The 22,977-nt window shown below is 46.8% G+C and overlaps 1 protein-coding gene across 1 annotated transcript in view; it reads right to left on the bottom strand.

Moving 5' to 3' along the window:
* Positions 1–2,287: 2,287 nt before the first annotated feature.
* The window catches only part of LOC119374809 (5'-nucleotidase domain-containing protein 1), a 30,912-nt gene continuing 10,222 nt past the window's right edge, over positions 2,288–22,977 (bottom strand). Inside the window, exons 2-4 of the mRNA XM_037644995.2 lie at positions 10,975–11,118; positions 8,485–8,799; positions 2,288–4,332 (exon numbers count right to left, since the gene is read on the bottom strand). Of these exons, the coding sequence (XP_037500923.1) occupies positions 3,841–4,332; positions 8,485–8,799; positions 10,975–11,118 (951 nt within the window). The 3' untranslated portion in view covers positions 2,288–3,840. The remainder of the gene's footprint in view (positions 4,333–8,484; positions 8,800–10,974; positions 11,119–22,977) is intronic.

The following is a 22,977-nucleotide window of genomic DNA, read 5'->3' as shown; positions in this document are numbered from 1 at the left end:
CAAGATTTTAGCGTCGACCAATAATTAATAACCAAGACCGAAGAAGTGATAGCGAGCAAAAGCAGTATCAGAAATAATTTAGTACCTTGATGTTCCTAACAATACGTGTGCAGTCATTACGAGATGAGACGTTTTTGCTCCTTTCGTTGCATCGCGTTACGAACAGCCGCTGTGGGCATGACGCAGAAGACTTCGACCAATCATAAACATCAGTTGGCTTATACGAGACAGAAAAAAGAACGGACAACTTTGTTGTTATGCCAGTCCACATCTTGTCAATATAAGTGTGAGGAATTGTGCTGCTTTCATAGCCATATTTACTGAGAGGAAGAGTGGTAAGGGCACACTTGCCTTCCTTGCCCCCGCTCTCAGAAATAAAAGGTCAAAGTGTGACGACTGTGGCGAAGCCTTGGCCTTGGTATACTGGTTGCACTCTCCAGCGGCTTCTAGTGGGTCGTCCTCTTCTGAACGCCGCTCGCGCTCAGAGTCGGTGTTTTTGCCTTGACTTTCGCCACTGCGTCTTGCCGCTGAGTGCCGTGTAATAAACACCTTAACACGCCGAAGGTACCATTCGTTCACCTTTATAATCCCAATATTTTTCCGTAAAATCGTCTCGACGAAGCTTGCTATTCTTGCTCATGAGGTTACATTGCAAAACTCAATGTCACAAAGTTGCACTCGGCCTATTTTTAGGCTTCTCCAAAGCCTATCACTTCGTCAACCACGACGCTCTGTTAAGAAAGTTTGAATCTTATGGTACTGGAGGCATAGCAAGTTTCTGAACCTCATCGTACCTACAACGCGACCCCCAAATTGTGATATTTGCAGGTGAATTCTCAGAGGCAGCACCATCAAGGGAAACGCTTTGTGGCATTTTCTGCTTACACTTGCTATTTACCCTATCCAAAACATCAACAGCAAAGCTAAATCTGTAATCTGTGCAGATGGCGTGACTTTTCTGAGAAATCAAGGTGCAGAGGTAATAAGAGTTAACAGACCCAAACTGGTATAAATCTACCTTGACGAACGCATGGTGTGTGATAAACACGTCACGAGTATGATACTCTAAAACGATTGGTATTATACGCAAAAATTTTTTGTGTACCCTACATCTGTCGGCACGCTCCTGTACGAGGCACGCTTTTACAATAAATATTTCGCATTGCTCGTTTGAGCAATAACCACCAATAAAAATATTACCAAGTGGCGCCGTTTCGAAATCGCGTAGTTTATGTAATATGAAATGTCGTACCTTCTGCAGTGGCCTTTTTATAAAAAAAAATGCTACACTATTAGGTTAATTCCATATACACTGATAATGTTCCAGAAAATACAAAGTTGGGCTAGTTAACAATATTACTGAATATATTAACAATAATGATAACGTGGCGGAATCACTAGCTGGTCTAACAGCAAACAAAACAAAATGCACGGGCAAACATCTATACTGGCAAGTAAAGTATGCCAGTAGTAACAGGCGAAAACGTATGCTGCATTTTTTGCTACCTCTGTTAATAAAAAAAATTAACGTTAACAACTCATTGATATAAAAGAAATGTCACTAGTTGATCTACGAAGCGTACTGCTGGGAACGACACAAGTAACATATGCTCACAAATAATCATTCTTAGTGTCACTTCTTTAAAACGCGTTGCTGGGCTATTCAGCGCGTGGATAAGTTCTACGAAAGCGGCGCATCAACAGACAAGGAAGAGAGAGGACGCAACAGGGTCGATCAAGTGCACTCGTTGCCTCATCTTTCCTGCGCCGCTCTCCAAGTATTTATCGCTTTTGTGAAAATTCTGAATAGTTAATGTATAAACAGTCGTGGCTGCAAATACAGCTTATATTTGCTTTTAAGGCACGAATAAACACAATCGCAAGAAAGGGCACGGGACAGAGCGCCTCCCGTGTCCTTGTGATTGTGTTCCTACGCGCCTTAAAAGCAAATATGAACGTACAGCAACTCCCCCAACAAAAAGTGAACTAAAAAATACTGCTTGCGTGTATGATAAGGATGTGTATGCTTGTTCTGGGGCATGATAAGCACTGTCTTTTCATCACGTTGCTGGAGTCTCCATATATATATATATATATATATATATATATACTCACACTTACCATGTGAGAATATTAATTTGTTTTCCTCACTCCATTTTTGTATTATTTTTAATGCCTGATTCCCTCGTTTCCGTTGAGTCCTACTTTATTGCACCATAGCTGCAATTGTTATATCTGCGAACACTTGAATTCTTACTCCTGGTGACATTCGCATATTTAGGATTTTGGCCACTATTAGATTCGAAAAATTGGGCTTAATTAAAGGGACTGTCTATCGTCCTTCATCGCTTTTCTGTTTTGTACCGCAATAGAAAGCGTACCATCTGAAGTGTCCAACCTTGCAGCGGTTTCTCTGGAAAGTGAGTAGAAATTTTTAAAGCAGAATTTGTCGATCTGCGTTCGGTCTTCTTCCATTGGCGTGAAACATGCCCACAATACTGGTTGGTGGACATGATGATGATTGTAGTACCGGTAAAAATTAAAACCGAAAGCACACGTGATTTCTGTAGGATTACTTTATTTTTGCTGAACACTAATGTAATGAATGTAACAGTCATTTTCAGCGCGCTAGCGGTTAAATAAAGCCTTATTATACGATTACAGAACACTTGTTTTGCTGTAATCGTAGTCTGTGCGTTTATTTTAGCACTGCTGCCGCAATCCAAGCCAAGTTGATTCATCAAAAAGAGACGATAAATGCACGCCTTCCCAGCGCAGCACATGTGAGACATCCTAACACCAATACAGCGGCACAGTACGACCAGCGTGGAGGGACGCATGGCATAGCGCATGAGTTGAAGCAGACGAAATCGAAGACGGCGCCGCCAGCAGCGTCACCGGTTGTAGATGCGTGAGAAAAGAAAAGCAAAAAATTACTTTCAGACGCAACCGAAAGCTGCCTCAGGTGCGTAAAATACAACTTCAAGTTATACATGTTTGTTTTTAAGCAAAATGAGTCTGCAGGATTTCCTGTCCTACCGGTACACTGACCACATCGCTGTTGGGTGACGCTAGTGGTCATTCTTTCACGATTCTCACCATCACTTTAAATATATAATTCCTTTTTTTATGGGCCAAAAGCATGCTCGTTGCCGCCGATGTGGCGAACGATCTTCTCAATCCACCACAATCAGAAAAATTTTTCCGAGCGCTAGACAGTCCCTTTAATGTTGGACCTTGTGGTGCTGCTTCAATTAATTTAAATTATGTATCTTTAGAATATAGGTCATATGTTATGCTTCGTTTATTAAAGCAAATGTCTATTTATTTCAACAATGTATGGTGCTTTTTAAACTTGTTTAGTTCAGCTAAAATACCGTTTGATTCTACACTTCCGAAGGCGTTGTTAATGTCCAAAGATATGATGGCTACTTAAAAGCTCATCTATGTTTGTCTCTTCCACTGTTATTTCTATTTTTAGAATCCATTTCCTGCTGATGTTCTATATGTCAATCCATATTGTTTTTTTTTTTTTGGGGGGGGGAGTTTGTTAGTGTGTATGTTATGGTATATACACACAGAAAAAAAACACGCAACACACCGGCACCTTTCTGTACACTGTGTTTGCCTTTATGTCCGTGCGTGATTCAGGCTGTTTTAGTTGTCCCGAAAGGTACAGGAGCAGAAATGTGAAAATCCCATCTATTATCTCTATAATATATACCGTAAGATCACGCACAGACATCAAAGTATGCTTGCATATTGCATTTTCCGGTCTAATCTTACATTACAAATCTCAGAAAGTGATATGCCGTCACATCGGAAACAGCACTTTTCAATTCACTCAGTACTGCCTGCCGCAGAAGATTGTGTAAGCACAGAAACCAAAGGTTTTGGTGGCCTTGGATAGAATCCAGAAAGGCCCACAGTTCCATCAAATGCTGGAATCCTTTGTGAGAGCTTGGAGAGCTGTACAACATCTGGCACTGCCAGCTTTGCTGACTCACAAAGGGCCTTTGTCAGATAGCTTGGACCTTGAGGTGATGCGAATACTGAGCCCCACACATTGGACAGAAGATAGTCTATTCCATCGTGCGCTGCAGGCTCTGATGCTGCAGCTTCAACAGCCAGCTCTTCAAGTACAGCAACACTGTCGCAGCAGCCTTGTGAAGCAACAATGTCGTCCACCAACGAGTCACCAACATAGAGCGCTCGCCGACGGTCAAGCCAGCGTTCACACAATGTTGTCCAGTTCCCACCACAATACACAAAGTCTGCACCCAGCTGTTCATCAACACCGAGAGGCCTTTGTGAACCATCATCTTCAATAACCTGCAAAATTAAACAAAACAGGACAACGCAAATTACTTCCTCGGAATCATACAATGTGCTTCAAGCAAAGATGCCAGATGTGGCCGAAATGGTTGTAGGGTGCACTAGTAGCATAGAAACTTATCACTCCATTCGATTATCGAATGGCAGTAGTGGCATTAATGAGATGGTGATTTACAACGCTCAGCCATTTCGCGTCCTTTGATAAGTTAATTGTTTTTAGCGCATGGTGCTTCCGTGCAGCGGAGACTTGACATCTCAGTGAGACAGTCCAAGCTTTCTATTCTGATGGCGCGGCAATGACGAAGTTTAACAACATGCATTAATTTTCTTCCGCGCGATGTTTGCATATTGCCACGCGTTTTACCGCTTAATTTTGATGTATTCGAATTACACCCACAAAGGCTGTTAGCAAAGCTCGGCGCAGACCACGCCGCAATGTTTGAGAAGCTTAATTCGCGATTGTTTGAGATCATCGATCCTGTTAAGATTACGCGCAGGTCGCAAATAGTCAAGCCTATTCGAGAGCTTACGCCAGCACCAGCGATAATGCCGGAGGTCCGATGACTGAGGTATAAAAGACGACGCGTTTCACCGCGATGATCAGATTGCTCGACGGCCTACGACTGTTCTCGCCGCCATCAGTGCACAGCGTGCATCGCTTGTGTGTTGAGTTTCATTTTCCGGGCACAAGTTCGCCCAAATAAAGAGTATCGCGTATTTCTGAGTCTTGCTGCAGCAGCCTTCTTCACTATCACAACTACGTGACAATATTAACAATATGAAGCTCGGTTGCCAGCCGCAGAGTTCCTGCACCAAATATTGCCTCATTCGCGCAGCGAAATCGACGAGTGAAGGCCATGAATGTGACGCTGTTAAACCAGCGACACATGCCAGAAAAAAACACAACGCATTCGCTTTGTCCCGTCTTGGATACGGTGTACCTTTGGATGCTATGAATCACCAAGCCCGCCGTGCAACCTTTCACGGTAGTCAAGCTGCATTAACCCTTTGCGGTCCGTTGTCGGGCAGCGCCCGACAACGCAACACGGCCGTAGCGGTCCGCTGTCGGGCCCCGCCCGACAAGGGTGTTCGTGGTTTAAATTTTGCTGTTTTCTCACCGCGAGTCGCGCGCATTTTTTGTATACATGAAGGGCCATCTCTTGAGGAATAAGTGAGCTTTGTTTGTTGAGGTTTTACTTTTTTGACACTAGGGTGCAGCACTATGATCAGCACGGGGCCTAGAGCGTACCCACTCGCGCGCGCGGTTCGCTGAGAAGCATGGCCACGTTTTCACCGCGTGCGTTTTACGGCGGTGCTTTTAGCGAAAGCGAGGATGACTTTAGTGAGGAAGAGAATTACGTGCCTCCACCAGACAGCGATGACAGTGATTCGACAGAAGTGAGTGACGAAGACGACGACGGCGGCGGTGGAAACCTGCAGTAATAACCCTGGCCTGCACACAGGGGAATGCTTTGAGCGGTATCATACGTTGCCCAAATATCACTAAAAGAGTTGCCTGCAGAATGCAGGAGCAAAAATAAATATCCTGTGCGTTTCTCTTCCACAGCTTGTGTTTTTATTCGCGGCGCCAGAAACTGGCGAAATAGTTTCGGACCGCTAGAGCCGGAAAGTGGGTAAAGGTTTTGGACCGCAAAGGGTTAAGCACAGGATTTAGAACTACACCAGGGCCTAAACACATTTCTTCTTTCTGTTCGTATGACTTTGCACCTGCGTTAATGCAGCTTTTCATAACAAGTAGGAAAGCTTCGCAAAAGTAACAATAGATAAACTTAGCGGGAGGACAGCCTTGAAGGTGGCGCCTACGCGAACGAGCGATGGCTAGCACAAATTCGGATTGCAAGATGCGGACCTGTGCACAATATACATTAACTATACATTAGCATTAGCCATATACATTAACTATACCAACAGTGGTTTGAGCAGCGGAACTTAAAGGAGTACTGATGCGATTTTGAGACATCGCAAAAGGGACATTTTCCGTTTCCTTGGTATGCAGTGTCAACGCTGTCCACACACCGGTGTCGGAGAACACGCATAAAATATTTTAATTTGACTTTGAAGTTTTCATCGCTGAGCATCTGCAAGCCAGCCCCACTGCAATGGACATTATCCCGACGAGTCAAGACAGTTCCCCCGAGTTTGCGAGTTCTGCGTCCTGCATGCAGCCTAAATCGCAGAAATCACTGTCAGGGTCACTGGACGACAGTTCACTCATCGTTGTTTATGTGCACCACGAGCAGATGACGGATGACTGTATCCCCGTGACGTCATACTGACATGAAACGTCACTGAGAAGCCGCCCCCTCAATATCGAAACCGAAAGTGTCTTTTTCATGTAGTGGTAATTAAAATATATACGATGCATTCCCAGGCACCACAATACTCGTTTTAGGTTTCTCGACACCAGTATATTTATTTAGAGCAACAATCGGAAAATTTTTTAAATTCGTGTCAGTGCTTCTTTAAAACGAGGGACAAAAAGAAGACAAAGAGTCCTTCTGTCTTCTTTTTGTGCCTCGTTTTAAGCTCAGCTGCTCAAACCACTGTTAGATATGAACCAATTAGCTCCGGTGAATACCGTTTTGACATTAACTATAGCTTGCGATGAACTCCGCGTGGCTCCATGAACACTGGGAACGGTGCTTACACGCGTTACCGTGAGTAGGCGTGGAGCCCGGTGATGACGCTGGAGCGTTCCACTCTTGAAGTCAAAGCTTAAGCGTCCTCCAATTTTACAGCGAAAGCTGTTATCAGATTACAACGGCAGTGGGGTAGTTACCTGCCGCCGTCGCAGCCGGTGTCCGTAATCACTATCGCGCGAAATAAGAAAAATTAAACGAGAAAAAAAGTTCTAGGAACGTCGGCGACTCTTACTATCATAATCAACCCAGATTTCTAACAGCCGATGTTCCATGCTCTTACCTCGCTTTTCAAGATCAAACGATGGCATAAACCTGGGCAACCGACACTGCCGGTGGTACGGTTATTCTTTGCTTCCACCCACCACACTCTAAGAAGTAGAGGAGGAAAAGGGGTATCGAGGTTGCTCCTTTAGGGGAGCAACTGATCTGCTACAGCCATTCCTCCTTTTTGGGGGTAACTGCGAAGGCACGAACTGTTACTCCCCCGCGCGGTTACTCCTTACCAGTTGTTCCTTCCCGATACTCCTCAAGGGAAGCAACCGGTTACCTTTTTGCGCAAAAAAAACTCAGTTTTCTGCTGACTTATCGAGAATTTTGAGGTTTATACAGGCATCTGATTAGATGTACAATCGATATACAATCATCACATTCAGAAATAAGTATAAGACGATTTGCAGCAAACACACAGGATTTGAACTCGCGACCACTGAATCACCATGCGCATACGCTAACAACCACGGCACGCTACGGCAGCGCTTGGAAGGAAACGGGGTAATGTATCAATGGGTCGATGCGCGTTCTGAAACGTTAGTGTAACGAGCATAGGCGTGCGCACAGGGGAAACAGGAGGGGGGCGCCCCCTCCCCCAGTTATCTAACAGGGGGCGCCAATTCGGCCACATACCTTTTCTCAGTTAGGCCTGTCACGTCATTGTTTAATGCGCAGGGTTATGGCCACGCAAGTTTTCTGACGATAAGGGAGGCCGAGGAACCTTGATGTTGCATTCCGCGGCAGTGGCGTAGCCAGGGGTTGGCACACCAAGGCCGTGCCCACCCCCGAAATTTTTTTCTCTCATGGGATACAGAGCTAGCACAAAATGACACTCGACTAGACTTACCTGCCCGGACCCATGCATGTGGGAACAAGGGCTTTTCATAAATATTTCAAAATGCCCGTGTGGCTGTCTCTATCACACCTCTCCCGAAAATAGTTGCTGTTTCTTGCTGCCTACCCCTCAAGTTGATATACATGCAGTACAGATCCTCACAAGGCCGACCATATGTGCAAGTCTATGCGATATAAGCCTTAGCACAAGTAGAATCACACTGATGGGCACACAAAAAAGCAGTTCATTCTCGTTTACTGTTCTAAGCCTAGTTTGCTTTAGGACGCCTGAAGTAGAAGGGCTGTGGTGAAAAAAAAAAAAAAGATTGGAGCAAACAAGACGTAACCTGTGTGCTAGATAACATTTTACAAATTTACGTACCTGAAAAGGAATAGATGCATCTGTGAAGAAATCAGGTTTGTTGGCACCCACAACCACCACGTCAAATAGATCACGCCACTGAGCTCCTAAGGCGTGACTTGCAATGGCAAATGCAAGCAATGGTTCTGAGCCAGTCAGAAGAAAAGTACGGGTGCCAGTATCACGCAGACTCCGTATCCAATCTCTCACAGACTGAGGGCACGGGCGGACAAGCTGGTCAGGAGTCCGAAGTAAGGTTGTAGCACGGGGTCCTTGCGGTCGATAGAAGTGGACGATTCCCGCCAGAAGGTCATGCCAGAGAGGCTCCAGGGAGGCCTGTATGCAAGCGCAACATTTCACTCCTCCCCTGCTTTGTAATATTTGTCTGCTCATGCGATGTATATGCAGCTCCTTGCTGATTGATTCGCATTACATCGATTCCCACAGTGCGTGGGATCTGCCATTTTACAGCGAAAGCTGTTATGGGATCATTTCAGCGGCCGTTTTTGGCGGTGTAGTTGTCCGCCGCCGCCGGTGTCCGTAACCACTATCGCCCGATTAAAAAAAACGAAATAAGAAAATTCCAGGATGGAACGAGGTTCGAACCTGGGCCCTCTGCGTGGGAGCCCAGCATTCAACCTCTGAGCCATGCCGGTGCTTGAAACTGCTTTGCAAAAAGGTCCTATACAGGCTTCATGTCGGGAAGGAACCACATTAACATATGCAATATAGCGTGGTAGAAGAGTAAAATAAGCACCAAGCGTCGCACAAGGCGAATTCTGTAACCAGGCGTCACACAATGCGAATTGCGCAACGAGTAGGTTGTTGAATGCTTCTAACCCATTACAAAGGGCTCCACCATCATGCTTCATCGTCATCAGGCACAGCATCAACAAAGCGCACAATGCCTTACATGCGTTTAGCAGGTACCACGGCTCTCCGTAGAATGACGAAAAATGGCATGACTTCTCAAAAATTACATTGATTTATAGCGTAGTGGGTTGCTCGCAAGTGCACTTGTATTGGTTGCCAAAGAACCCATAAGCGCATGATCCATTTCCTCGGGGTCTCAGTAAGTTCTTCGACCCCACCCCTCGCGCTCCCACGTCAACGTATGTTATACAGCATGGCAGGAGAGGGAAATAGCGACCGGGCGTCACCCAATGCAAATTGCATAACTGGTGGTCCGTTTAAAGCTTCCAACCCATTACAAAGGGCTGAGCCATAATTCTTCATCGTCATCAGTCGTCGCGTCAACAAAGTGCACATAATGCCTTACAGACGGGTAGCTGGTGCCTCGCTTCTCCGCAGAATGACGAATAATGGCTTAGTAGTGTGGGGATTGAGGCTTGGCCGTCGCCACTGCGCTGGTTTTCGCCTATTTCTGCCATCCCCACGTCCGATCATGCCGTTCCTCTCCTCCGCCGTCTTACGGCGATGGGCGAGCGGGGAGTGACGTTAACCTCCTCTCTCCCGGCGCCGGACCTCGGCAGGGGGCGCTGCGCTCGAGTTTCGCGCCTCGCGAGACGTTTCGTTGGTTTCGTGCGGCGGAAGGGAGAGACCCTCTCTGGACCTCGTAGGGTAAGCACGCATTTCCTCTCCCGTCCGTCGGCTCCTCTTTTGGGCTCGCTCGGACGGAACTCGGTGCCTTGCACCAGCGGCGAGCGCTTACCTTACGTTGTCCTTTTCCGAACGCTAGGCTGAAGAGCGGTGCGGTGCATTCGCGCGTGGTCATACTACGCCGAAACCGTACTTATCGAAGCCAACGCGAGCGGAGTTTGCCCTCACTCGAGCGATCGGGCCCTGTGGTCGCGGATCGTAAGAGTACGCAGCATAGTCGCGAGGGACCCGTTTTCTCTCAGCGGCGTGTCGCCGTGAGCCCGTTGCCCGCAGAGACGTGCTAGCGGCACCCTTTGTGCTGTATTTTCGCCCGTGGCGTGGTGAAGCCTGTTTGCTTCTCCCGCCGCCTTTGGGAGCGGGCGTTGTACGGCGTTTTGTGGTGTTGCCGCAGGCAATAAACTGTTGCGGATCTCGAGAGCAGTACTGTGTACTTGCCGCGTTGCGCTCGGCGCCTTTGCGCTTGAACGTACGTGTGCAGCGGCGCGTAGTTCACGCAAGGCGACGGCAAACGCGGCCCTGTGACTCGCTAAGTCCGAACCCACGCTAGTGGCCGTACCCCTGTGAGGTGCGTGCACACTACAGTAGGTGCTTCCGAACTTCACAAAAATTGTGATTTATGGAGTAGTGGGTACCTTGCTTGTATTTACGGCGTAGTGGGTACTTGTATTAGCAGCCCCAAGAGAGCTTACAACCGGCTATAGAAACACCTCTCTTCCAGCTTTCGCTGTGACTGTGCTGCGGTTTCAGCGCAGGCCTGGCGTTCTCTTTTTTCCACAGAGCACGTTAAGATTCAAGCACTGCATGAATATGTGGCAAAGGCAGGTGAGGCACTCCTACACCATCTGCAAGACATCTAATGAGCGCCTTTCGCTTCTTAGCTGAAGCACTTACCTCTGGCTCGGCACGTGCGACCATATCAGCGTACAGGGTTTCAGTGGGCACAGTGAAGTAGTCGGCAAAATTGTACCACTCATTGGACGGTCGCAGGTCACTCTGGAACGTAAGCCCGCTGTACTCCTTTTCCAATTGCTCCACCTAGAAATAAGACAGTGACGTCTTTCCGTCAAAGTGGCTAATCAATATGATTGAAATTCGGGCGAGAACACAAATAATGGAAAAGAACGTATTAAACAAGGCCATATCTAAATTCTGTTAATATATACGATAATTATTAGCAGCGAAGCTGTTCCAGCTCGGCGTAAAATGCCGCGACCCAAAATTATCGTCATCGTGAACCGGCACGCACCCTCTCCTCCATCTTCTTCCCACCCAGAACACGTGCGCCCATTTGTGCGGCGTATATGGGAGATGTGAGGGTGAGGAGGAGGGCGAAGAGAGAAAGAAACAGAGAGACAGAAAGAGAAAATCTTGGCGAAAAAGATTCCTCATGAGGCGGCGCGATTCGAACCCATGCGCCCACGATCCGAATGCGAGCGTCTTAACCACTCGGCTATCCTGGCACTTTTTTTCTTTCTTTCGTGGTATTTATTCAACATAAACATGGCACTATTCAATACAGACAGAGAACTAATATGTTCATTCTGGTCGTATCGCAACACAATGACTAATACATAACACTAAAGAATTCGCAATCATCTCTAGAGCGAATACATCAAGTAACGGCCCTTTCCAATTATACACTAGAACGGCGATAAAGATATATACACCTCACCAATGCAATATACCGTCCTGGCTGAATTTCCATTTGCTCGTATATATCGCTTAGTTGAGTTACCATTCTAATTAAGTGGGCTGTTGAAGAAATTATTGGCTCTGCGTTTCTCTGCAACATGCGCGTCTTCCAGAGGCTATGCATTCCAATGAAAAGAAACATGTCGAATCATTGTTACTCGCTGGCAAGAGATATCGCACGAAATGTGAATTTAGCACAAAGTCTTTTTTAAGAGTTCGCTGGAGCACATCCCAAAATAAGATTGCATCTCTGCAGCTTACAAAACAATGTTCAATTGTTTCGGGCACATCACAAAGGGGACAATTAACGGACGACACGAAAATGTCTCTTGAACGACGCCAAGTCTTCACATGCAAGGTCTCAGAATGCATACTTTGAAAAAGAATGTTTTTGTCGATGGTGGCAGCGGTATTTTACGCACTCGATCTAGGACATCATGCCCTGGCAGTCTCACGTATTTTGCACGATAAAGTGGTGGCGGAAACGGCATCGTTATTAAATCTCTGTAAAGATGTGCATGATACACAGTACAAGTGTTCGTTTGAAAGCCTAACTATATTAAAAATGAACAGAGAAATACACTTCACGCATAAATCCCCACAGACACGGTCGTTGAGAAAAATCAGATGAAACTACTAGGTCAGGTAGCACATTACCAGGTTTACCTGCAAGAAGGCTCGAACAATAGGGTGAAAACTGTCGCGAAAAAAGAAGTAGCGAGATACAATTTGCCACACATATATATGTACTAGACCCAGCCCACCTGCACTAGCTGGTCTGAATAGATTGTCTTGTCTCATGGATTCATAGGTCGATGACCATATAAATGTTGCAAATTTGCGGTGAAAGCTCTGTATGTACGACCTAGCACAGTTCAGTACTTGTAATACATAGAAAAGTTTTGTAGCGAAAAACTTGTTGCAGGTTTCCGCTTTACCGAAGATTGAAAGGTTATGTGGTATGAAAGATTTAGCATAGCGCTCAAGACCTGCCACTTGACTTGTGTGCACTTAGTGGAACACCAAGATATTTTGGTAGCACCACAGACCACTCAATGCCGGCAAATAGATCAGGTGTAGATCCCCATGACCCAAACCACAGACCTGAACTCTTGGAATAGTTCATCTGTGCGCCTGAGACGCTACCAAATTGCTCTACTACATCAACAATTCTTTCCGTGCTGGGTTTGTCAGTGCAGAAAAAGGCAATATCATCTGCATATGCTTAAACTTTTAACTTCACTTCTCTAGGAGTCTGAAGCCATGAATATTAAGGGATTCAATAATATGCAAGCACATCGGTTCTAGGTAGAGAGAAAACAGGAGCGGCAACATAGAACATCCCTACAGAGGAGCGGTTAGATATAGGCTGCGAGAGATGGCCGTTCATCTGTTAGGCAGGTAGAGCTGTGACAATAACAAAGTTCCACTCCTTTCAGCAAAGTTGAGCCTATATTAGCTTGATGTAGAATAGTAACACCCAGAGGTCGAAACAGTTGTGCACGAGTCCACTGCGAACGGAAGCGGAGTTACACACGTTTGTTCGTTTCGCTCTTTCCTTCGCTACGCTGCGTTCGTCGGCTCGTCTGTCCACCTCTCCGAATGCCCTTCTTCGGCGTCCGAGGTGAAAAGAAAAGGAGCGCGCATCTGCTAGCAGAGGAGCACGCGAGCATCTGTGACGTGAGTAGTGGGATTTGCCCAATTTATGTGGCACAATGACGCCATGAAATTTTCAGACCAACCAGAGGTATGCAGCTTCGATGTAAAACAAGCACAATGTGCCACTAGTGGGAGAGGCAGGCGTCATGCAGTCGTGTGGCCTAAATTCACATGATTGTGAGTAGGCGTGTTTTACAGAATCTACCGTTGCCCTCCACTTTTGATGTCTCAAGCGGACCAAGTGTCATTCACTGACTTTTCGACTTTGCGACTGCACGCGGATGACGTCACATGGCGATAGAAACTGGGCGCCGTCAAGCAGGTAGACAGCACCATGGAGTTTAATAATAGCACACTAGAGGGCAAACTGGCGCTGGTGACCATGAGAGCTTCAACGGATGGCGCTTCAGCCAGCATGGGAATGACGGGCAGCAAATGGATTTGCCTAAGCTTCGTTCTTTCAGCTCCCTGTGGCTCCGTGTGACCTGCAGCCACTCTGTCGCAAGACGAACTTCAGCAAAGGTTCAGCAGCATAGGCCTGCGCACAGGGGTGGGGGCAGCCGCCCCCCCTAGTAACCTACGAGGGGGGGGGCGCAAAATCTGCCCCATACATTGACCCCCCTAGTCACCTAAGAGGGGGGGGGGCAAAATCTGCCTCGTACATTGACTTACAGGAAGGGGGGGGGCGCCTTCAGAAGAGTGGTAAGTTGGGCTAGTTGGTAATGATCCATGATTATTGCAACTGCGCAAAAAACGGACGGAAACACGAAGGGCGAGAAAAGGACAAACAAGCGCAGACTATCAACTGAAGTTTTATTGCAAGAACGAGGCAATATAAAGGGCAGGAAAAAGCGAGAGAGGGCAAAAAAAGGAGGAGACAAAAGGCACGAGGGACCAAATAAAAAAACTTTGGCCACATCAGGTATGGCACACCCGTCATACAAAACCCAAGATAGCTTAACTCTTCATCATGTATGGCGACAGAGGGAACACTGACGCAGGACTCAGAATTCTTGTGAATATGCGCAGCCTCAATTAGTTCTCGCGCTCTTTGGTTCTTATGCCGGAACAACACAGAGGTATCACCAAAGAGCGGAGTGCAGCCGCATTTCTTACAGTGGGCTGCTAGATGAAGACCGGAGTGACCTTTCAGAGAATTAAAATGTTCTCGAAGTCTAACATTAAGGCAGCGGCCTGTTTGTCCCACGTAAACACGTTTGACAAACAGGCCGCTGCCTTAATGTTAGACTTCGAGAACATTTTAATTCTCTGAAAGGTCACTCCGGTCTTCATCTAGCAGCCCACTGTAAGAAATGCGGCTGCACTCCGCTCTTTGGTGATACCTCTGTGTTGTTCCGGCATAAGAACCAAAGAGCGCGAGAACTAATTGAGGCTGCGCATATTCACAAGAATTCTGAGTCCTGCGTCAGTGTTCCCTCTGTCGCCATACATGATAAAGAGTTAAGCTATCTTGGTTTTGTATGACGGGTGTGCCATACCTGATGTGGCCAAAGTTTTTTTATTTGGTCCCTCGTGCCTTTTGTCTCCTCCTTTTTTTGCCCTCTCTCGCTTTTTCCTGCCCTTTATATTGCCTCGTTCTTGCAATAAAACTTCAGTTGATAGTCTGCGCTTGTTTGTCCTTTTCTCGCCCTTCGTGTTTCCGTCCGTTTTTTGCGCAGTTGCAATAATCATGATACCTTCGCCCCCCCCCCCCCTAATGGGGAACCCTGCGCAGCTCGCGAGGTGCACAACGAGCCATTCTTTCATACGGAACAAAAGCCAAAACACAAAAATAAACAAAGCCACAAGTGTGCTCCAAGCAGCAAGCACGAAGTCTAGGCAGATCCATGTACTATCCTCCATTCTCATGGTGGCTGAACGATCACAGCGCCACAGTTCCCTCCAGTAAGTATAGTGCGAAACTGTATGGACAGCGCCTCACTTACCTATCACACCTTCGCCACATTAGTACTTCTGGGTCATTCCACGCCAAGCGTCGCATCCATTTTGGCGACCATCTAAAATGTATACGTAAAAAAAATCGTGCTGATTTACTGCATCGAGAACAGTGAATTACTAGAATATTTCGGAGAGAAAAATTCGACAGATCCCACGTCTTGTGGGAATCGGTTTCATGCGAAGAAGTCAGCCGGTAGTTCTATACTGCATTTTTTGGCGTTGAGCCAAGCGTTACGAGGTGGATGGACATCTTTTTTTTTTGTAGATGGAGGAGTAGTGTGCACATCGTGGGCTTACCACGCACGCCGACAACACTGATGTTTACATGGTAATTTATGGTCTGACGTAGTAGTATCAGCACTCACGTTAAAGCACAGACGTCGGTGTTATCGAAACTAAGTGCATGCTACGCTGCGATGATGTGAATATCACACATAACTTTCGTTAGCGTATTTCTCCGGGGTCGAGCAACGCTTGAATATAGCTTGCTGAATCATAGGAATACAAATGTAATGTTGATTAGACTGCCATAAAAGCGGAGCGAACACTGGAACCACAATTGACGTTAACTGACATGACGCCTGTATCATAGGAGTACATATGTAGTATTTACTGCTTTGTTATCAAATTAGATAGCCAGCACCAACGTTTATAGATACTTTTTCAGTTTCCGAACTCCTCTTTTCGAGGCGGGCGCGATTTGCTCCTAGGGAGTGTGGGGGCACTGCACTCTAACTTTGCGCCAAGTAAACGGCCGCTCTCCTCTGGCTTCCCTGCCGCCGCAATCAGCCTTTTTCACGACGGCCCTGCGCATGCGCTCTCTCCTAGCGGGAAAGTCGCGAAACGTCTTTTCATCGCGGAGGCTTTGCTTCTGACAATACCCGTTGTCCCGGGCCCTACCAAACCCCTACCAAAACGGCAGAGGGCAGCACAGGAAAATGAAAAAGGCGGATTGTGTGCGTTCTGTGTTGGTGCTCGGTAGCGCGCATAGCGCCTTTTGTAACGTAAGCTACACTTGCCTAGCCGGAGCCGATTTCGCGTGGATCCTCATGAGCCGCGCTGCGCATGCGCGAGGATCAGTGATGTCACACAACTGGCTCACCGGAGCCGGCATCTCTCGCGCTCTCCGCCACCGCCGCGCGCGGCTCGCCGCTGCTGGTCTGCGCATTCGAGAGGAGTGACACATTCCCCGGTCTGCGCTTTCCAGAGGAGTGACGTCGTAGCCTTGGCAGACGAATTGGCGCCAGCGCGCGCGCAGCTATTCGCTTTCGCTGTGCAGTCGCCGTCTGACACTGTGCTGGAGCCGCTTGATAGCGCCTCTGACTGGCGTTTGGCAGTGTGGTATAACCATGGAGAAGGAGAGCGCAAATGCTGCTCAACGGCGCCGAAGAGCGGAGAAGCTTAATGCCTGGCAAAATATACAACCGTGTGTGTGTCATTGGAGCAGCAGTAAGCATGGTAATCAAGCTAATCCTAGACAATCAGGAAAGCTAAGAATAATTAGCTGAATCTTTGCTAACGCTATACGTTATCCTGGCATAGCCGAGCTAAGCCACTGCAACATTTTTTTTTCTGTGTGTTTGCATCGTCGCTGTGTGTGCACGTGGCAAGCTTCCACGGTCTTCTGAATACAATCCGACGTCTAGACTGACGTCTGCGACGTAGGACTCGCCGATTGTTGTGTATCGTGGGCACGATCGTGAAACATCAAATGCAGCCGAAATGCAAAGACGGGGAGAATGAATGCAGTGATTATGAAAGCAGGGCGAGCAAGAAAGTTGTGAGGAAACGATCAGCGTGATCTGTCCCATAAATCATGAAAGTAACGAAAGCACACAGTAGTGTTCCTGCGGGAGCATTCACAGGAACAATAAACCACCGCCACCCGATAGAAGAAAAAAGCCATCTGTGTAAAAAATAGAAAAAAAATTAGCGCTTCTTTTCACTAATTTATTTCAGAAAAAAAGTTGGTTACATCAGGTTGTGGTTCCAAGTTAGTTTCGTTAGTTCGGAAATGACAGCAACGTTGAACCTTATAAGTATTGCCGGGGAATGCAAATTTCTTCCTTAGATTGGGAACTACGTAAAATCGGGTTTTGTTAGATCGATCGAGAATAGTACAGTTAAAGTATTATTATATTGTAGAAAAGTCTAGCCTTGATGCCATCTAAAGTAGTTCCCAACACACAGCTAATGTTCAGGACAAGTGCTGAGACTTCTCTAGTATTAGCAAGGCTTGACATCGTTACAGTGTACTAACCAAATGCGCCGCTCGTTTGACAAGGACGAAAACAGCATACATGAAGTGGCGTACCAACTCGATTGCAAGTGGGGGCGAGCGTCGCGCACTCACTCTCTCTCTCTCTCTCTCTCTCTCTATCTATCTATCTATCTATCTATCTATCTATCTATCTATATCTATATATATATATATATATATATATATATATATATATACCGTGAAATATTTCGCTTTTCAAAACTGTTGTCTGAAATCAAGAAGCAGCCCAAACAGATTGTGTAAGCTAGGCCGCCCTATACCGCGACAACACAGCAGCGTGTGATAACATTATGTAAAAATTATCGCCAATTTTAAAAAGTACAGCCACGTTAACCTGTTTCATCTTCGCATTCCATCTGCAAACTTCACAGACTCAGTTTGGCATTGTAAACACGATGAGTATGAAGAACCTGCCATCACTCTAGTGCCTTAATTAAGTTCTCTTATTACACAAAAAGTCCGCCACGGTGGTGTAGCGGTTGCGGTGCTCGGCTGCTGACCAGAAGGTCGCGGTTTCGATCCCTGCCTCGGCAGTCGCATTTCGATGGAAGCAAAATGACAGAGGCCCGTGTTCTGTGTGATGTCAGTGAACGTTAAAGAACACCAGACGGTCAAAATTTCCGGAGCCCTCCATTACGGCGTGCCTCATAATCATATAGTAGTTTGGCACGTAAAACCCCATATATTATTATTAATATTAAATAAAACATGCGACTTTAAAAGCAAGGTACTTCGCAAAAGTCTTCAGAGTAAGCTGAGTGCGAATTTTTTTACAGTATATTAGAGCCCTATAATATCAAGCTTGTCTGAAGAAGAGGACCAAGTTCAGTCGGTTAATTTTTATGGAAACCACATTGAGCTGGTTGTGTATTTAAGATTATGAATGGCTATGAATTTACATAGTACGTGTTGTTCTTTGCCCTCTTTTTCCCAGCTTGGGCGAGGTGTGGAGGGAAATGAGGTTAAGTGGCCCTTGACTCGTCCCCTCCAGCGCCTCCAAGTAAATACGCTTACGTAAACTCTGTAAGCGAAAGTTTTCTTTCGAAAAAATGTGGGTGATTATAACGTTTAATTACCCCGCATAGTTTCCTTCCATCTGTATACATCGTTAGCTGTTAATGATTGGTCGAAACTTTCATGCTCACAGCACCTGCTCGTAACACGACGCAACAAATAACACGTAAGGGATCTACCGCGTAATGACCACTTACGTACGACTACGTCAAAGAAAAAACAAAAAAACAAACAATAAACTATCTTCAATACCGCGTATTGTTGGTCATTTGTTCTTCGCTATTCGTCAAAAATTGCCGGTGTGCCATAAAACCGCCTCCTTCAGGAATCAAGAAAGTTTATTTCCAACATAATAGTTGGGGGGTCACCCCAGGCGTAAAGCGTACATAATGAACAAAGGATATTTAAAGTAGTAAAAAACAAAGAATATTAGTAAACATATGACATACATATACACACTGTATACACGCGCATACATAAACGGAAAGAGAACTACACTTACATGTCATGACGTCGGATCACGATACGTACATTTAAACATGCTGGATTTAAACAGGTTTATATCGATATAATGTTACAGCACAAATATTAAAAAAAATATTACATTGTACAGTGAAAGAAGTGTGTAGCGGTAAAAACAGATAGCACTGTTTAGTACAGTTCAGGTATCAAATATTCGCGCAACTATTTTTTACAAACATTGTTCAGAATCAACACCCTGCTTTTGATATTTGTTTAAAAGATACGGTTCATTGTAAGCCAGTGATCGTTTGCCAGTAAGTTGTGCGCCATTCGCAGTACAAACCATTTCTCGTGGCCTGCTAATCTAGGATCGCCTATTTGTTTCTTTAACCTGCAGTTACTACTTAAAATGTTCTTAGTACTTTTTATGTTACGTCACAAGCCTGCGAAAACTCGCGGCGTTGAAATGAAGTGTGCACAATAACAACAAATTACTATGATGAACAATAACTATTTTTTTTTGGAATAGCCAGGCAGTGTCTCATTATGAACGTAATTTAGAAGGCTGCCCGCCAATCACATTGGCAGTGGCTACTTACAGCAGCAGGTGAGACGGATTCACATGGGTATAATAGATACTTTCAGACGTAGTATAACTGATGCTGAGCTGTTTTTGCGCGTATACAACTCTCTGTGAACTCATCCTTGCTGAGAGAGAAACAAACATAATTAGGAACAGACGCAATCCTTTGCAAGTGGGCAGTATTCTTAGTCCAGAAAACCGTGGACGCTAATCATCTCCCTGGTCAGGTAGATCAAGTTATGGGGAAAACTTGAAAGCTGGGCTTCTCAATGTGCTCGAGTCCACTGCCTTATTTATCGCCTTGTTACAAGCCGCCGCGATCGCTACAGGCTACCTTATGATAAGCAAGGTACAGCAGGTTAATCGGACTAAAGTGGGAATCTTTTTTAGCTCTCGTGGCTCAGCACAACTAAAATACTCGACACTTCTGCACACTCATCAACTCACAGCAGTATGGATATAGAGCAGTGGCGATGCTATTCGTTTTCAAAGAAAGAACTGAAAAAGGAGAGCGTTTGATCGGGCTTTAAAACGTTTACTGGTTCCCGCCCATCATTTTTTATAGAATCATGACAGATTGGTGTAATGTTATAGAGCCCCTGCTTTGCGATAGCCTCCTCTGCAATGCTCGAGCGCAAGGCGCGAAAGCATGGAATAGGCAGCCCGTATCGCAGGGAGCCTACGGTAGAGCACTGCACGGGCCGATTTTTCCGGCCCGAGCCCGGCCCGGCCCGAAATCGCCATGCTCCGGCCCGCCCGAGCCCGGCCCGGTGTTCTTAAATGCGGCCCGTACCCGGCCCGGGCCCGAAAGGTGTGGGCCGGCCCGTTTCAGCTAGTTATGCCTTGAGCATAAAGGAGGCACTGTCCAACCTTCAGTTATTGTGAAGATACCTGCCGCACACAAGATATTCTCTAGAGATTGTTTTAGGAACTTTTTTCAGTGTCACGACTTTCACTGGTACTGTGTATACTTTCGGTTAAGTGCGCCCGTAACACTTGCGAAATAATTGCAGGGCAATATAAAATATAATTGGAGTCATAGCTGGCTGTTTCATGCACGCACGCAGTGCTAACCACACAATCTTTATTTTTCATTTCAGAGAACGACTACAAAATATAATCTCGGATCGCTTCTCTAGCCTCATCACTCCAGTTGTGAGCCACACTCGGGGAAAACGAGTGTCGCTATGGTCTGGCGCCTCACCACTAACAACGGCGTTCGCCCTGTCATAAGAGTCGCTCCGCGTCTTGCACGAAAAACAGCTCCCGAGATATAATGACTCACAAGTCGCGTTGACCAGTCTACGGAGTCACGCAGGCGGAAACAGGCGCGGCGGGCATGCGAGCGTAGCTGCATACTCGAAATGTTTCCCTAGATACAAACACGCACATCTTATATACACTAATCTAGGCAGTTTACCGTTGCTCTCCTCACACGGCACCCAAGAACGTCTTTCACTCACTATAATGGTGGAAAGTTATATTAGGCGTTTCTTGAAATTACGTGTAGCATACCGATGGAGCAAAATTGAGACGTCTTGTACTGTGCAATTTCTGTGCACGCCAATGCACTCCAAGTGGTTTAAATTACCCGGAGCCCTCAAAGACGGCGTCTCATATAGCCTATGTCGCTTCGGGATGTTAAACCCCACAAAACAACAAAAACAAAGGCAAACAACGTACACACGCAATTATACAGATACGTAGAAGACCCGGGCCTAATACGGGCCTGGCTCAGGCCCGAGCCCGCTGCGATGAGCCTTCACCCCCCCCCCTCCCTGATGCGGAATCCTGCGCACGCCTATGCCTGTAACGCCCACACCGATCGTGCTCCGACAGCCCAGAGAGCCGCCAACGCTCCGGTGGTCATCAGTCGACGACCCGGAAAGCTGGCTAGAAGCATACGACCAGGTCGCCGTTTTCAACCGCTGGAGCAACGAAGACGAGCTACGGCACGTGTATTTAACACTGGAAGACGCCGCTAGGACATGGTACGAACACCAAGAGTAAACCCTGACAACGTGGGACATTTTCCGCTCCAGGTTCATGGCCACCTTCACGAGCGTCGTCTGCAGGGAGAGGGCCGAGATTGTCCTCAAAACCCGTGTCCAGCTGCTGAAAGAGAACGTGAGACTTTTCACGGAAGAAATGACCAGAATGTATCGCCACGCACACCCTGTCATGCCAGAAGAGAAGAAAGTTCGTTTCCTCATGCGAGGAGTAAAGTACTCAGGACGCTGGACTTATGAGGAACCCACCCAAGACGCCTCCAGGAATTCCTTTCGGAGGCAAAGACTATTGAAAAGACAACGGAACTGCGAACCCGGCAACTTAATCGCCGCTTGACGCCAGGATACGCAGACATTCAATCACTCTGCTCAGACGACCTGCGCGAGACCGTAAGAGCCGTAGTGCGCGAAGAGCTGCGTCGAATGTTACCGTCGTCCCAGCCTCAAATGGCCTCGACAGAAAATATCGTTCAAAAAATCCAGCAGTTGCTGGGTATCACTGAACCAGCACAGCCTCAGCCGCAAGCCATGAGCTACTCTGATGCATGTCGACGCAACGCTCCCCCTCCGCGCCCACGTGCCCTCCCTGGCTACGCCACTGCAGCTGGAGGCCACCCAATAACGCCGACTGGAGTCTGCAAGGCAAGAACCACGATTGACGGAGCTTTTTGGTCCCACAGCATTGTTCGAGGGTCGTAATCCTCGGCATGGATTTCCCAATACAACACGGCGCATTCATTTAAGATCCCCAACAATAAAGCTTTCTGCGGACAATGCCATCCCGCTGATAGGGAAATCAGTCACCACGCTTTAAATGTGATAGAAGTCACAGTTCCGCCTTTCTCCAGCGTCGCCATTTCCGTCGACACCGAAGAAACCACAGACTTAGAAGGCTAGAAACTGTGTTCGCCGCTATCAGTGTAGAGCATGTATTGCTTGTAGTTTGACTTTTCGTTTCCTGGGCACAAGTTCGCCCAAATTAAGAGTTTCGTCTTGAACACGCCGACTGCTGCTTTCGTCAACATCACGACCACTTGACAATATCAATTGCTTCTTCTGCCTGAAGAAACAGTTGCGTAGCCAGGGGGTGGCACACCGGGCCCGTGCCCCCTCCCAAAAATTTTTTTTTTTCTGCCATGGGATAGACAGCCCGAAAGGACACTCGACCACACTTACCTGCCCGGACCCCATGTCGGATCAAGGGCGTGCCCTCCCACATCACCCCCCCCTTCCCC

The sequence above is a fragment of the Rhipicephalus sanguineus genome, chromosome 11 (genome assembly GCF_013339695.2).
Source record: "Rhipicephalus sanguineus isolate Rsan-2018 chromosome 11, BIME_Rsan_1.4, whole genome shotgun sequence".
In the NCBI taxonomy this organism is placed as follows: domain Eukaryota; kingdom Metazoa; phylum Arthropoda; class Arachnida; order Ixodida; family Ixodidae; genus Rhipicephalus; species Rhipicephalus sanguineus.
Note: the sequence above shows the minus strand (reverse complement) of the source record. Positions and strands in the feature narration are given on the sequence as shown.